This window comes from Hippoglossus stenolepis, chromosome 9, assembly GCF_022539355.2.
Source record: "Hippoglossus stenolepis isolate QCI-W04-F060 chromosome 9, HSTE1.2, whole genome shotgun sequence".
Lineage (NCBI taxonomy): Eukaryota > Metazoa > Chordata > Actinopteri > Pleuronectiformes > Pleuronectidae > Hippoglossus > Hippoglossus stenolepis.
Window position 1 is genome coordinate 27,669,982 of NC_061491.1, and position 15,773 is coordinate 27,685,754.

At 43.5% G+C, this 15,773-nt stretch overlaps 1 protein-coding gene across 1 annotated transcript in view; it reads left to right on the forward strand.

Annotated features, from left to right (window-relative positions):
- The window catches only part of adamts3 (ADAM metallopeptidase with thrombospondin type 1 motif, 3), a 104,687-nt gene extending 90,266 nt beyond the window's left edge, over nt 1–14,421 (forward strand). The window contains exons 17-22 of the mRNA XM_035166136.2: nt 503–666; nt 4,095–4,251; nt 5,462–5,594; nt 8,623–8,830; nt 9,732–9,849; nt 10,870–14,421. Of these exons, the coding sequence (XP_035022027.1) occupies nt 503–666; nt 4,095–4,251; nt 5,462–5,594; nt 8,623–8,830; nt 9,732–9,849; nt 10,870–11,333 (1,244 nt within the window). The 3' untranslated portion in view covers nt 11,334–14,421. The remainder of the gene's footprint in view (nt 1–502; nt 667–4,094; nt 4,252–5,461; nt 5,595–8,622; nt 8,831–9,731; nt 9,850–10,869) is intronic.
- Nucleotides 14,422–15,773: the final 1,352 nt, after the last annotated feature.

Here is a 15,773-nt window from a genome sequence, read left to right on the forward strand (position 1 = left end):
GTCCCTCTTCATCTGAGACCTTGTTTACTAGTATATCAACTGAGGAGCAGCAGAACGTCTTAAAATGACAATTTAATGTTTCGATGGTCAACAAGTGGCCACAAATCTCACACGAGCCTAAAATCAACATTGATCTAAGATCAGAATCTATAAAAATCTAAACTCCTGAATCCCATCAGTCTTATAATCAAGCCAGTGATTCACGGTGCTTCTCTTTCTCAGCTGTCACTCAGCAGAACGCAGACTCAGTGTGAGAGACAGGAACAAGAGTCATTATGAAAGAGCAGCTTTTAATTAATTGTTATTCATTTTCCTCCGAGCGGCTGGAAGACACAAAATAAGAGAAAGTTAATGACTTCGTTTTCTGGCAGCGTGAATCAGTTTGAATCTTCTGTGAGTCGCTCTTCAGAAAGAGTTTCTTCTCTCGGTGAACAGCACAGAGACGCTGGTCACTGGTGGAGATTCTCACTTTGTGTCGCACGTAACAAACGACTGGTTACAGCCATCAAGAACCAGGCGACGGGGCACTACATCCTCAACGGGAAAGGAGAGGATGTGAAGTCCAGGAGCTTCATCGACCTGGGGGTGGAGTGGCATTACATCATCGAGGAGGACGTGGAGACCCTGCACACCGACGGACCTCTGCACGACCCCGTGGTGGTTCTGGTAAGACACACAACTCCTGCTCTACACACAACAACTAGTGTTGTTTCAAGATGATGCTTGTTTGAACACTTTGTGAACGTCAGCCCAGTTCAGCCCGAGAGTCAAACCACGTTTTAATCCACTTGTTATCGTGGATCAGTGAATGTCAGAGGAGATTGAAATCAAACCGTCACTGAGGAGTTTAACAGACTCGAGGAACTTCGGGGAGCAGATTCCCCGTCTCCCCCGCTCCACACTAAACGTGCCTGGATCAGATACTGAGCCCTGAATGGCCCCCCCGACAGCCGGCAGAGAGACGTGTGACAGAGAAACCGTCTTTATAAACACAGACCATTTACCTGAGGTGACTGACTGACCGGGACGGTGAGGTGGACGATGTGAGGGAGTGTCAACATCTGTCAATCAGACCCAGAGCCGACAGGCAGCCGGGGACGTGTGGTCGAGGAGACGGAGCTTTACGACCACGTGTCAATAACACGTCTTCCTTCACTCGGAGATCTAATTACAGATCTGTGTCCGATGCCCAGACGAGACATGACCTCATTAAAATGCCAGAGTCAGGAATAGGAAGAGAATTTATTTATATTCTTCAATAAACATCGGGGACTTAACACCGAGTCGACCTCAGAGTCAGTGAACAGCCTGAGCTGGGGACTGAGGGGACGTATGAAACACAGTAAGACACCATATCCACACACTCATTCATCATCAGAGGACAATTCACTGGTGACTGAGACGTGGAGCAGGAGCAGCATCAGGAGAACCAGCGGTGGTTTCAACGTTAGCATCTCAGCTAACCTCTGCCCCTCACGGCTGCTGGACCGATCTGTCCTCCCCGGCAGCCTCAGTGTTATTTAGTCTGTCTCTGTCTGTCTCAGTGTTATTTAGTCTGTCTCATTGTCTCGTCCCGTTGTCCCTCACTGACTCCATGGCGAGATCTAAGACCCTGGGGGCGGACCATCTGCCGTGGGACTCCTTGTTCTCGTGGTTAATAATAGTTCTTTATGTCTCTGTGGGGTTTTGGTTCAAAAAAAGAACAAACTTCATGGAACTGATTAATTAGCTGATCGTCTCTGTGACATATTGATGAGTTGTTTATTTTGTATTCTTCAAAAACAAAACAGAAGGCAATTAAAAAAATACCATTTTTTTACCAGGGCTTTAATGAAGAATTAAAAATAGATCAAATAATAAAAAGTAAATTACCTGACTACTTATTAAAGTGTCTGTTTATTTGAGACTTTCTGCTTGAAAAACAAAGATGAATTGACTTATTATCTAAATAAAAACTAATTTAACCACATCACTGATTCCAACCAGGTTTCTCTAAATAAAAAGATCGACTTGTTTCATCGAGGGCAGAGCTGAAGTCAAGGAGAAAATAAAACTGAATTATTATCTTATAATTGAACAAAGTTTCTTTGTGTACAATGTTTGAGCTGCTGCGTTTTCTAACAGAGCCGAGTCACAGCTTCCCCCTTTGTACAGTATTTAATAATACTAAAAGAAAATGAGCTAATTACCTAAAACGTCAAACTCTACATTTGATATTACTATTATTAGTAGTATTGCTATAAATAGATAATTTTAATCTTAAATTGAGGCCGGACCTCCAGGGTCAGAACAGATTCAATTTAACGTCAGAGCAGGAAAAGTTCACACGAGGAACAAAGTCAAGTTCTTCAGACTCTGGAGTGTGAAGCAGAAATGTTCAGCTAAGATATTGTTAGTTTTACATTAATATAATAAAGTAAAACTCTTTATATCTGCTGCTTCTTCCCTCATGTTTGAGTTTCTTTCCTCAGCAGACATCATGTGTGTGTGTGTGTGTGTCTGTGTGTGTGTGTGTGTCTGTGTGTTGAAAAGCGTTGGCTCTTTCAGAAGCTTCTTGCCGACTTGGTCCTCGCTGTGAACTTATTTAACCTTTATTCAAAAAGGAAAAGATTAGAAATCTCTTTCTGACGTCTCGGTGCCAGACTTGCTTTTATTTCAGTGCAGCAGACGTCTGAAATGAAAATCTTTATATTAATGTGAAGGTGAAAGTGGCACAAGGACAGAGAACGAATGCTCAGTTTGACATCTATCACCTCGTCCGTGATCAACTTCTGAGCAAAGTAAAATCAAATCAGTTTCATAAACCAGGAAACTCTTAGATTCTTCTAATGCCATATGAGTCTCTGTTGTTTTCATATGCTATGAAAATATGATGAATATCCAGGGACATGCTCAACATGCAGTTCTTATCATAGAAATGTAAAATAAAACGTCTTCTGACAACCCAAATAAATAACTTAAAAGACTTAAATAACCTTAAGGCTTTAATTATGACGTCTTCTTAAACTCTGTCATTTCTGTGTTTTCTCGTAAAATACATTTTCTTTCATTTTCTTGTTGAGCTTCCCTCAGTTTGTTGTGTTTCTCTCCTCCAGGGACTCACGGCTCCGGTTCTCGTATTTGTTCAGTAGATTGCAGTTCATGTTTGACTTGAAGAAAGAGGAATATTCTGACAGGGGAAATAATTGCGTGGTCAGAAGTCTTTTGCCGACTCGGCGTTGAGACGACAGGATCCGACAGAAGTTAATTTCCACTTTCCCCCCCCGTGGACAAAAACAATCTGATGTGGCGGGAGAGAAGTTCCTCGTGTTCTTCCCGCTGCTTGAGACACACAGAGGTGTGATCGAGCTCCGGGAGACAAAGCTCTTAAACGGGACTTTTTTAAACTTCTTTGGTGAATCATCACGATCTTTATTCGCACTCGGCTTGGCAGCAGCTTCCCTCTTTGTTCCGTCGGCTCCTGTCACTCACACACTCCCCCAGCGACTGAGTCATAAAGGAGCATTTCTGATTCCTTATTATATAATCTCACACGCCATGAAATGATATCTTAGAGCGAACGAACATTAAGACTTTTACTCTTCTTACATGTGGAATATTCCGTCTTTGTCAGCCAACATGAGCAGTTATGTAACTGAAGTAATCTGTGTCTGTCTAATCCGTGTTAATCCCCCAAACCTATAATACCCACAGCTACTCCTGTTTCCTTCTTTTTATTTGTGGTTCCCTTGTTTTTCCGCCTGCAGCTTCCATTTCAAATTGAATTCTCTAATCCACCCAGCGAGTACACCTGGGGAATATATTCCAGCTGTGTCTCAGAGGCAGAGAGAGAGAGGAGATCAGGGAGAGAGTGTTCCTGATGTCATTTCTACCTTTGTCCACTTGTCTCTGTGTTGACGCCGTGTCCCCTCACTCTTATCTGTGTGAAATACTCTCTTCCTGCCACCGCTGCCTCTTGGAATTAAACACTGTGCTCTTAATTTGCACAAATTTGCACTTTGAGTACTTTCATTGAAACGCGGGACGTCGCTCACAGAATGATGCTATAATGGGACTGGGATTTGATTTGCTCTCTTTCTTCCTGTGGTTTGCAGATAATACCGAGGGACAATGAAACGCGCTCCACTCTAATGTACAAGTACATCATCCACGAGGACTCGGTGCCTGTTAACACCAACAACGTGATCCAGGAGGAGACGTACGAGTGGGCCCTGAAGAGCTGGTCTCCGTGCTCCAAGCCCTGTGCCGGAGGTAAGAGACGGATTAGCATCGGGACAGTAGAAAGGAATAATTCATTTTTACTTCTCCAAATACATTTATCTGTATTTTAAACTCCTGCTGTACAAATGTCCTTGTTTTTATTCTATTTCCAAACATCCTCAAACTGAGACTTTTCCATTTTAAACTCATTTATTATTCATTATTTCCTTTTATTCATGTTTGTGTTTTTCAAACAGTGGTTGATTTAGAGCTGTAGATGAAAAACGTGTTCTCGGTTAATTGCTGTGCGATAAGCAAGCTACCTGCGATTTAGCTCTAATCATTTTATATCCAATTAAATCAATAAAAAAAATATGGAAATTCAATGGAAGTAAGCAAATATGGTATACCAATATAGATAAAATGATATTGCATTTCATAAATAGAATAATTCTTAGATTTGTTTGTATTATTATATATGTGCATTTAATTGCATCGAGGTCCTGCACAGGTCTTAAATCAGATGTGTGGAAATGAATTACCTTTCAATGAGCTGTGTTAATGGGATCGTGTTGTTTCTTGTACCTGTGAAGTGAAGAAGTGCTGTGAATACACAATGATACAGTCGTGTGTTATCTTTTAATTAAACTCAATTCAGTGGGCGCTGCAGATTCTCGCTGGATCACGTTTCCATATGTTGCACAAAAAAGTTCACGCAGTTTCCACTCAGACGACCACGAGCCCAATGTCCAGTGAAATGATTCTTTTCCTCACAGCAGGAGACTAAAGCTTTTATCACCTGATAGACGCTTTTAATAAGGTGATGAAAACATTCTGTCACAGAAACATCCAACACTTTCTATTTGAGTCATTTTTCAGAATTAATACAAAACAGAACTGAAGGATCTCGATTGAAATGATGTTCTTTTAAATGTTGGTATCACCACACACAGGGAGCTCTGTGCAGGGGTGTAAGAATTAGAAATATTTTTACTAAAACTATTTTTTCATTAACAAAACAATCCAAACTTCTCTTGATGTGTCCAAACACAAGTCTGAAAGTGGCCAAATTCGTTTTCAGCCACAGTAAGAATCAACAAGAATCAAAGAATAACTCGAAATATCACAAATCTGAACGAGCATTCATCGGATGCTTTTGATCGTCGGTGCAGACGAGATCATTTCTACTTTAATTTAGCTGAATGTCTCTTTACTCATTGTGATATCTTGCCTGATGTAAGAGCGTTCCCTGCCCTCACAGGTTTTCAGTACACCAAGTACGGGTGTCGGAAGAAAGGCGACACCAAGATGGTCCATCGAGGCTACTGCGACGCCAACAAGAAGCCCAAGCCCATCCGCAGGATGTGTAACCTCCAGGACTGCACGCAGCCGCAGTGAGTACAGCCTGCGCACTGAGCAGATTCCCTCTGGGACTGAGCTGCAGTCTATTAAGACAAACTGATAAGTCTCCTCTCTCAGCATGAGCGGAATGTAAATGAGCATCTTTCTCACTGGAGAGTCGCTGGTTGAGTCCAAATGGAAAACAAGCAGCTGACGGCCCCAAAATCTGCTCTTTGTGATTAACAAAAGCTCAACGTGTGTGTGTGTGTGTGTGTGTGTGTGTGTGTGTGTGTGTGTGTGTGTGTGTGTGTGTGTGTGTGTGTGTGTGTGTGTGTGTGTTCAAGGATTCATTGAATAGGGTGGTAGGAGGATTGAAACAGCAGGAAACAGGATATCTTGATATAAATAGCACGCTCTCTGGTGTTAAGCAGCCAATTTACTTACACTGAAGAGTGTGTGTGTGTGTGTGTGTGTGTGTGTGTGTGTGTGTGTGTGTGTGTTGTGTACACCTCTACAATGGAAAACATATTTTCCTCATATGAAATAGTAAAAACTAAACCACCTGGTGCTCAGACCGTGTCCACAGTTCTTCTTATCATCACGTCAGTGTGAATGTTTCCCAAGATTTAAAACTCGTTCTATCATCACAAAGTCAAGCATCAGAAATCCCTGCGTCCCACCGGCCCTGTTATTTAATTCAATCACATTTCCACAAGATGAATTATTGAAAGGAAACCAACTTGAGGAGCTGTAACCCTCAAAGTATTTTCTGTCACCAGAATATTTGTTCCCTGAGTTTGGAAGAAGTGAATAATTATTATTTTTGTGTGTCTGTGTAGAGATTTCACAACGCCTCCTCGTTTCAAGCCCAATACTGATGATTCATAAATGCAACCATGTTTGTGGTTTATTATTATTATAATTATTTTAACTGGACGATAAATGTCTATTCCAACTAATAGTTCAATTCTGATCATGTAGAATAAGTTGAGAAGTGTTGTTTTTTTAATTTTCCTCCAGTCAAGAAATTCATGTAAACTACATGAATATTCAATTAAAAATATCAGGAAGAATAAATTGCAGAAGCTCTGATATTAGTCAGACATTAATTCAGATAAATCATGATTCTGCTCTGGTTGAGTGTTGTTGGGTTTCAGCTTCACCTCGAACACGCGGCCGTCAAACCAAACGTAGAGAAGCTCAGATTCAGCAGCTGTTTCCGTCTTGAGTCGTTCTCGTCTCTAATGTTTACTGCTACGCTTCATTAGCTTGTGAGAGCGACTCAAACCTCCAGAGGCTGAGACGAGGTCGATGACAAGAGGCTCACGCTGGGAGGAATATACATCGTGAAATCTGAAATCTCCTGCACCGAGGACAGGTCCACTTTTATCAATACGTCCTGTCGGCGTGGCGGGTTGGGAGAGTTCAGGGATTCATCGGTTTTATATTCAACCAAGTGGTTTAATAAAAGAGACGAGATCACGTGGGAGAGAAACACAGTGAGAATAACACCTCAGCTGCTTGTGGGGGATCCTGCAAACTGTGGGAAGGTGAAGAGGAAGGTTGTGATGAGATCAACGTGTCGGCGGAGGTGATGGAGCCTGAGTGCAGGGTCATGACAGAAAAGACCTGCGGGCGAGAGAAATGGAGATGGATGAATATAAGCTGATTAGAGGTGGAGGATATAAACCACCGAAGATGAGAGGGGAGTTCAGAACCCTCCGCCCCAAATCTCAAATGTGCAGGAGGCGGCTGCAGGAGGCGAGCGGCCAACTTCAGTGATTAGACCTCGCTGCTGGGAGTGTGCTTCACAGAACCTGAATTACAGAACTCGGGGGAAGGGAGGTGGTGCAGAACAGAGAAGTTAATCCTAAAGACAGGCTGACGGAACCAAGGTGGACAGGCGTGAAGAAAAGTCCAAACTCAGAGTTCAGGCAACAGAATGTAGGAAAACGTCAGGAACAAGAAACAAGGAGAGACTGGAACTGAAGAGACTGGATCTGAAGAGACTGGAACTGAAGAGACTGGAACTGAAGAGACTGGAACTGAAGAGAGACTGGAACTGAAGAGACTGGAACTGAAGAGACTGGATCTGAAGAGACTGGACCTGAAGAGACTGGAACTGAAGAGACTGGAACTGAAGAGACTGGAACTGAAGAGACTGGACCTGAAGAGACTGGAACTGAAGAGACTGGACCTGAAGAGACTGGAACTGAAGAGACTGGAACTGAAGAGACTGGAACTGAAGAGACTGGAACTGAAGAGACTGGAACTGAAGAGAGACTGGACCTGAAGAGACTGAACTGAAGAGACTGGAACAAGGAGAGACTGGACCTGAAGAGACTGGAACTGAAGAGACTGGAACTGAAGAGACTGGACCTGAAGAGACTGGAACAAGGAGAGACTGGAACTGAAGAGACTGGACCTGAAGAGACTGGACCTGAAGAGACTGGATCTGAAGAGACTGGACCTGAAGAGACTGGAACTGAAGAGACTGGAACTGAAGAGACTGGACCTGAAGAGACTGGAACTGAAGAGACTGGAACTGAAGAGACTGGACCTGAAGAGACTGGACCTGAAGAGACTGGACCTGAAGAGACTGGACCTGAAGAGACTGGACCTGAAGAGACTGGATCTGAAGAGACTGGATCTGAAGAGACGAACTCACGAGCTGCGTGTGTTTGTTCCCATGTTTCATTTGATCTGTTAGTTTTGGTTTCACTTTGTAATTTAGGGTTTAAAGAACTTTGTCTGACATACGCACGTCCTGTCGTCATCACGATACTTGACTCTGATTGGTCGACAGCAGCCTCTTGAATACTTCACGACAGATGACGTCATCCAGAGAAGAGCGATTGTTTAAAAGTCAAATCAAAAGAAACACATCTTTACATTCTGAAGCCACTGGATCCTACTGACTGCAGAATGAGTATTTTTGTATGAAAAACTTCCTGTAGCCTTCATTTTGATTTTGTTGGTACTTTCTTCTTGAGTATTTCCTCTTCTGCTCTTCTCAATAACAATATTCACACTTTGCATCACTTCCTGTGGCTCCTCAGTGATCTCCTCATGTGTGTGCAGGTGGAACTCAGACGACTGGGAGTATTGTACCAAAACCTGCAGCAGCCTGGGTTTTCAGATCCGGACCGTCCGCTGCGTGCAGCTGCTCCACGACAGCACCAACCGCTCAGTGCACAGCAAATACTGCAGCGGCGAGAAGCCCGAGAGCCGGAGGCCGTGCAACCGGGTCCCGTGTCCGGCGCAGTGGAGGAGCGGCGCCTGGTCTGAGGTTCAGTATCCACATATATATTATATTATATTTACTTTAGGTTCACACTTTTAATTTCTGTTGACGTGATGAACGTTTTCCCTGAGAGCGTTTGGGCCTCAGCTCTCGACGTGGTCCCGTTCAGGAGGAAACAGATTTCCCTCCATATTTAAATTCACCGGGATCGGAGTCTAAAAACAGTCTGGGACGTATCAGCTCCACCAAAGCATCCATCCTGTGATTGTTGCTGCAGGGTTTGCACATCACAAACGCCCACGATTCAAAGTTTTATTTAATCTTTTTTCTATTTCTAAATGAGGCCAGGCTGAGCTTGTTTCAGACTAGTTTGTATAAAGTGTCCCGTCACGTCTGGAGGAAAGACATATTCCTACTGCACCTGTTATCAAAGGCTCACACTTAAAAAGGCTGCTGTCACGGAGAGATGCAATTAAACAAGAAATACAAGATGTTTGTGCCCAAAATAAAAACACAAGTCCCGTTAATAAGAAACAACTTTTCCACTTCCACAGACCTGCTCAGCACAAAGTGGATGTGATTGATTAAAAACTTACTCAAACTGTTGGATACAGTTCACAAATCCATGTGAAAAGTCTGTGATTTTATTTTAGTAGAAACTCTGATTGTAATTTGTTGAAAATTGGGGAGAAGTTCGGCCAAAAGCCCAAAAGACAGGATGTAGATAATGTCCAGAAATCTTTGCACCAGATGCAGCAAACACAGTTTTAGGTCAGGAACCAACAGCAGAGTTTTCTCCACGTTCTCCAGACGTTCTGTTAGAAAGTGACTTTATTCAGTGACGTTACATTCCCTCCTTCCTGTGTGAGCTGCCTGCATCATGTCCTCTGGGTCCTCCCTCTGTCCTGATGCTCGTGAGTGAGTCTGTGTCCGCTGTCGTCCTCAGTGCTCCGTGACCTGTGGCGAGGGGATGGAGAGGCGTCTGGTCACCTGCCGGATCGGAGACCAGTGCAACGGAGAGAAGCCTGAGAACGTGAGATCCTGCAGACCTGGACCCTGTCACGGTGAGGACGTCAGAACCGAAGCAGGAGAAATGCATTCTCCAGTTTCTTTTCTCCTCCAGAGTAAAAGCACTTGTGCTAAAAGGAAGGCACTCAGAAGTGCATTAGTGTTGTATTGGATCAGGCTGAGCCACGGAACTTATCAAAGAGAAATGAATAAGTGTATGTTTGTTAGTAAGTTTTCCTCAAATGACAAATAGCAGATCTTTAAAGGGTTTTATTTTGGACCCGTGAAAGCGTCTCTCTGTTGTCCACGGCTTTGATACCAAAGTGTCTGTGGGTTGGAACACTGCCTGATGTAACCTGGACTCTGTCCCACTGTGACGGAGCCACACATTCAGAGCTGCTCCCAGTCTGAGCCTCTCATGTGTCAGTGGTCACCAAGTCACTCTTTACCATTTACATTTTTCCTTGCACACTGATGTGTTTTTATTATTCTGTGCGATCTGAAGCTTGGCAGCAGGAGAAAGACGACGTGAGGCTCTTTAAAAAAAGAAAATCAAAGGAGCTGTGAAATTATCCTGATCGCTCCCGAGTCTATTTCAGGACGTCGGTTAGCTAGAAACACTCTGCAGCCGTGTTGTCTTCACACGGAGCTTTGTGCCGCGAGACGAGTCCATCTCCTCGAAGGGCAGTTTGAAGACGTTTGTAAGTCCGGTGGCTCTGAGAGCTCAAACAACAAATCAAACCTGCTCTGAAAACTCTATTGACGATGTTAAAGTGACACAACGTGAGCTCGTATTCAATATTTAAAGTCTGACAATTTCAGACGAAAGATCTGTAGCATTACAGTGGAGTTGAAATCAGTTGGAGAGTAGCAGCTGTCATTTTAAGATTCTGAACACAGTCGTGTTGAAACAGGTTGAAACTGGGTTCAGTTGAGCAGCCGAACACATTTTATGATCAGAGTTTTCTGGTTCTGGGGATGAGAGGAGAGCAGCTGTCGTCCTCCGCTTAGATCTGTGTCCAGGTCCACAGACGTTTCTCACACTCAGCTCACACTGTTTGCTCTTCAACTTTCAGATGAGCCGTGTAATGGGGACAAGTCCATCTTCTGCCAGATGGAGGTCCTGGCACGCTACTGCTCGATTCCGGGCTACAACAAGCTGTGCTGCGACTCCTGCAGCAGGCGCAGCGGATCCCTGACCATGTCGACAGAGACGGAGGAGCACGTCCGCTTCGGATCGGCCTCCCAGCTGCTGGAGACGTTGACAGCGTCAGTCGCAGCCAACGCCACTCGCAGCGGGAAACAGGGCAAAGGATCCGTCACGTCTGCTGCGAAACACACCACCACCCCTGCTCCGCTCAAGAAACCCCCGTCAAAGATCACCACGGCGCTGAGACGGGCCCCGCGACACATGGCCCTCACCGGCAGGAAGCTGGCCGCCATGGCGCCCTCTCCCCTGGCAGATCTCGGCGAGGGTCAAAGGTTGAGCAGCTCCACAGATCGCCGGTGGCCAACAGCGTATTCTGAAGTGGAGAGATGAAAGTGACACCTTCCCCTCAGGACTCCTTATGCACAGAAGATCCTCCGGCTCCATCCTGAGTCTTCTCAAGCCAAAAACACCACAGAGAAAAGTGCTGGTTCACTTTGTTAACAGTTTTCCATTTCTGCCCCCGAACCCCTGAGCTCCCACAGGGTTCGAACCAAAGCTGGTGTGTCACTTCGCCCTCACGCTAAATATTTAGATCATTTCAGGTGAAGGGGCACGAGGACTGGAGGGAATTTTCCGCTGTGTCAGATGAAAAACTGAAGGAGAAAGCAGGGAAACAAAATAACCAAAGGACAGTTTAATATTCACAAGACGCCTGAATCTGCTACAAACTCTCTCACACGTTATATCATAATGAAAATCTTAATTCCGGTCAGACTCTCGACGAGTGATGAAGATTTCCTTCATGACACCTTTTAATGTCACTCTCTGATTGGCCTCTTCTCTGGTCTTGTCGTTTTATAAATTGAAGCCCCCCCGGGTGTCGGTGCAGATTCACTTTTTGGAAAATGACTCGACCACAAAAAAGAAAATCCAGGACAGAAATAGACTCGGGAACCAGAGCGTGAAGTGTCGCACTTGTCTTCTTGTAAAAACGAATCCCAACACAACATTAATTCTTACGTTCGACAGGTTCTTAAGCTAAATCCCACATTTAGAGCTTTTTAATAACACCCTGCACACTTTGTCTAAAGTGATGAATTCCCTCTGTGGATCACAACCCGGGAGACGAAGACAGGATTTGCATCGCTGTGATTTCTCTTCTCAAAGATCCAGAACAAATCATCTGATACAGCTGAAAATCCCCTTTCACTCTAATGCAACAGCCATTTTCTTGCCAAAATACACAGATCCAGTCGTTGCTGTGGTCGCTGCACATCCAGAGTCAGACGTCAGAATGCACCAGTGAAGACCAGTAGGACAATGGCTTTAGTTGTATAGTTGTTTTTATATCCAGCGATGTCTGTTGAGTGGCACTCTTTATGTTCTATGGAAATGGGTATTTATAAAGGTTCCTGTAAATACTGTACATGAAAATATCAGTATTATTTAAAAAAAAAAAAAGAAGCTAAGGATACTTTCAAACACCCGTTTTTTTTTTTAAATCAAGAATAACAGAAATTCTTCTGAATGTTTCAGCAGCAAAACGATGAATGAATCGAATCTGCTGTTTGACTGAATATTTAAAACATTTTGGGAAATATTCTCTTTAACTAACGAAGAGTCAGAGCAGAAGATCGAATCCACTCGTGTGGGCAAACTAAATATGAAGCTAAAGACTAGATCAGCATAAAGACGACGACTGAAGTTTGATGCCTCTTGTTTTACTTATTAGTAAAAAAACTCCAAAGATTGTAGCTTCACATTCAGAATATCAACATGAGGGTTTCAGAACACGTGGAACTTTTCCTTTTCGAAGCTTCCGATGAGCCTTCGCCTCGTTTCGACCGGAGGAGTTCGGTGCTTCAGTCGTCGACCTGCTTCTCGCTGAGAGGGTCTGAAGCTGTCGAGTTAAAGAAGGGAACTACGTTAGGGAACTGTTCTCAATGCTATATGTTTCTTACAGTAGACTCTTGTTCAGCTGAGAATTTACCCATTCATCTAACGTGTGCTTCTCTTTCACATGATGTGACCTGGAAACACACACACACACATCCCTGAAATGGGATTTTCTACAGCGACACATTCAAACACACAATAAAGCTGCATTAAGCCATTTTTGACCACTAAGGAAACAGACCTGAAAGCATCTGCTTGTTTCCTGCTCAGAGGAAACAAGCACTTCCCACTATTTCACATCTCTGTCAGATACTTGTTTCACTTTTAGCTCCGGAGTTGGTCTCCACCAGCTGCTCGGAAGAATCTGCGGCTTTTCAGCTGCTGGATTTTTCCACCGTTTTTTTCACCAGTTACCTGTTCTATGTTATAATAATGTTAAAAGCCGTGTGGATCTGCAGAGGTGGATTGTTTAACTCCGGGGTTCAGACATTTTCACATCACACACCTATTTAAATAATTTATACATCAAAAATCTGCTTAATGGAGCTTTGGGCCTGTTCCAGTCCTCAGGCTGAACAAGGCTCTGTTGTACGTTTTGTGTTTTCCGGGACAAGAAGCTGGACTTTCAAGACTTTTTACTGTATGTGGAACGTTGTTTTTCTTCAAAGTATTTACTGAATGGCTTTTTTTAATGGTGAAAGGTTCCGAAGAGAAAAGCTATTTATTTAAAGGATTTCCTCACAACCACCATGCATCTGACTGCAATAGCAAAACAAAACACAGATTTGTGTTTTCAGAAATAGTTTCGCAACTACTCACACTCACTCCTGTGTGCCAATGTATAGTACATGTATATAGCATTGAGTACATGAATATTTATTGAAAGTGAAAAGGTCCTGCTTTGTTTTTACAGCATGTGAGGAACTGATCAATAAGCTGCAGCCGATGAACCATTGAAACCTGATCGACTTGTTTTTCATCCACACTTTCTCATTTTAACTGGATTTCTTTTTTTTTAAATAAAACACGCGATAGACTAGATGACATTGTTTTTTCTGCAAAGAATTAGATGTAAATTTACAAGCTCAACGTTGAGATGTTTTTGTCAGAAAGCTGTTTTCTCACAGCTGTTTCGTAGGAAGAAGTGAACGCAGCTGTCGCATCGCAGCGACACGTACCGAGACGAGTGCTTTATTATAACCAGTAAAACATAACTAGTGTAGAAGCAGTGAAGTTGTTTTTTATGCTGTGTGTAGTTTTTCTAACCGTTGGACATTTCCCCTCCCCAGTTTCACGTCCGTTACTCGCTGCCTCTGCAACGTGCCGACGTCGTAGAGCGCTTGTGCGGAGACGTAGGATCGTTGTAGGTGTTTCATTGACAATCCCTGAGCCTCAGACAGATATTACTGCATAGGATTCTCCATGTACTGTACCGATACCCCCTGTACTGCCCATGTAACCCGACTGTCACACACTCTCTGCTCTATCTGCTTTTCCATGTATTTGTGTAGATTGAAGTGTACACTACTGATACTGTTTGTTGTAATGGGGAGCACATAGCAATAAAAGATATGATCAACTACTCGGAGTTCTGTCCTGATTCCATCTGCAGCGTCGGGGAGGTTCAGTCCCGACGCCTTAAAGGAGACGTGATGCTTTTTAGACAAGGTTTTTGTGTTGTCTGCAACAGATTTGGGTTTAAACCGGGATGAACTTTGGTGGTTTTAGTGAAAAGAAAACTCAAAAAGCAGATGACACGAGTTTAAATACTTTATATTCAAAGGGAACAGCTGCTTCCAACATCTTCAGCTGCACACACACCAAACTGCAGCTGCCACATCTGTGGAGAACTTTAACATTTATACACATCGCTGCTGATCGGACATCAAACCAAACCACGCCAATGCACAATGTGTGGTGTCCTGGAAGTGACCTGGAAGTGACCTGGAAGTGACCTGGAAGTGACCTGGAAGTGACCACTTGTGTTTGCATGTCTCTGTTTCCTGCTCATTGCACCAATAAACCTCATTTGTGTTCACAAAGAGCGAATGATGTTGTTTTCAGCCTGAGGTCACGAGTGTGTTGTGAAGAGACGGAGCGAGAGGAGGAGCTGAGTGAATTAATGTGTGGAGCTTCACAATGAAAGTACTTCACACACAGCGTTTAGTTTTATTGTGAAGCTGAAGCAGGTCAGAGGTCGTCAGCTGAGTAAAGAACGTCCTTCCTTCAGGTCCAGGACACATCGCAGGTGAAAGACGTCGGGAGGAGGCGTCAGGGAAGAAAAACGATATTTAATCCAAAACAAGGAGAATTTTCTTCACTGTCTCGATGAGAAAACCAGGTTTATTTCAGGTATTTGTATTTATGAGTGTGTGAAATCTGATGTCGCTGTTATGAATGTAAGTGGACTGACCTTTGAGCTGTTTTATAGATATTATCTCTAATCCACTTTAGCACCATGTTATTACAGCGGAGGCCGTGTGTGATCTATTTAACAAGATGCCGTATTGATTAATAATAATCAATACAGTGGGTTTTACGTGTGTAGTGAAGTTATTTAATTACAATAATGAAACCTGAGATATTACACATGATTGCAATAAATGAGGTTTTTCTGAAATAATCACATCTCCGACCAAACAGCTTCAGTCACGTTTATTAACATCTGGACTGTGACGCAGGGTTTGAGCCTCTGTGGCTCACACGCACATTATTACATGTTATTAACAGGCTTTATGGATTCAAAGCTGTAAGGTCTTCCTGTTCCAATTAGGTGAAACTGCAGTGAATGAAAATGCAGCTGCTCACACGGGCATCGATGACACGCTACGATAATTATAGCACGAGTTAAACCCTCGTACAAATATACATCAGAATATAGGAAACACAATAAGACATAATGAAACGTCCTCGTAAGGATGAATGAAAGGCAGA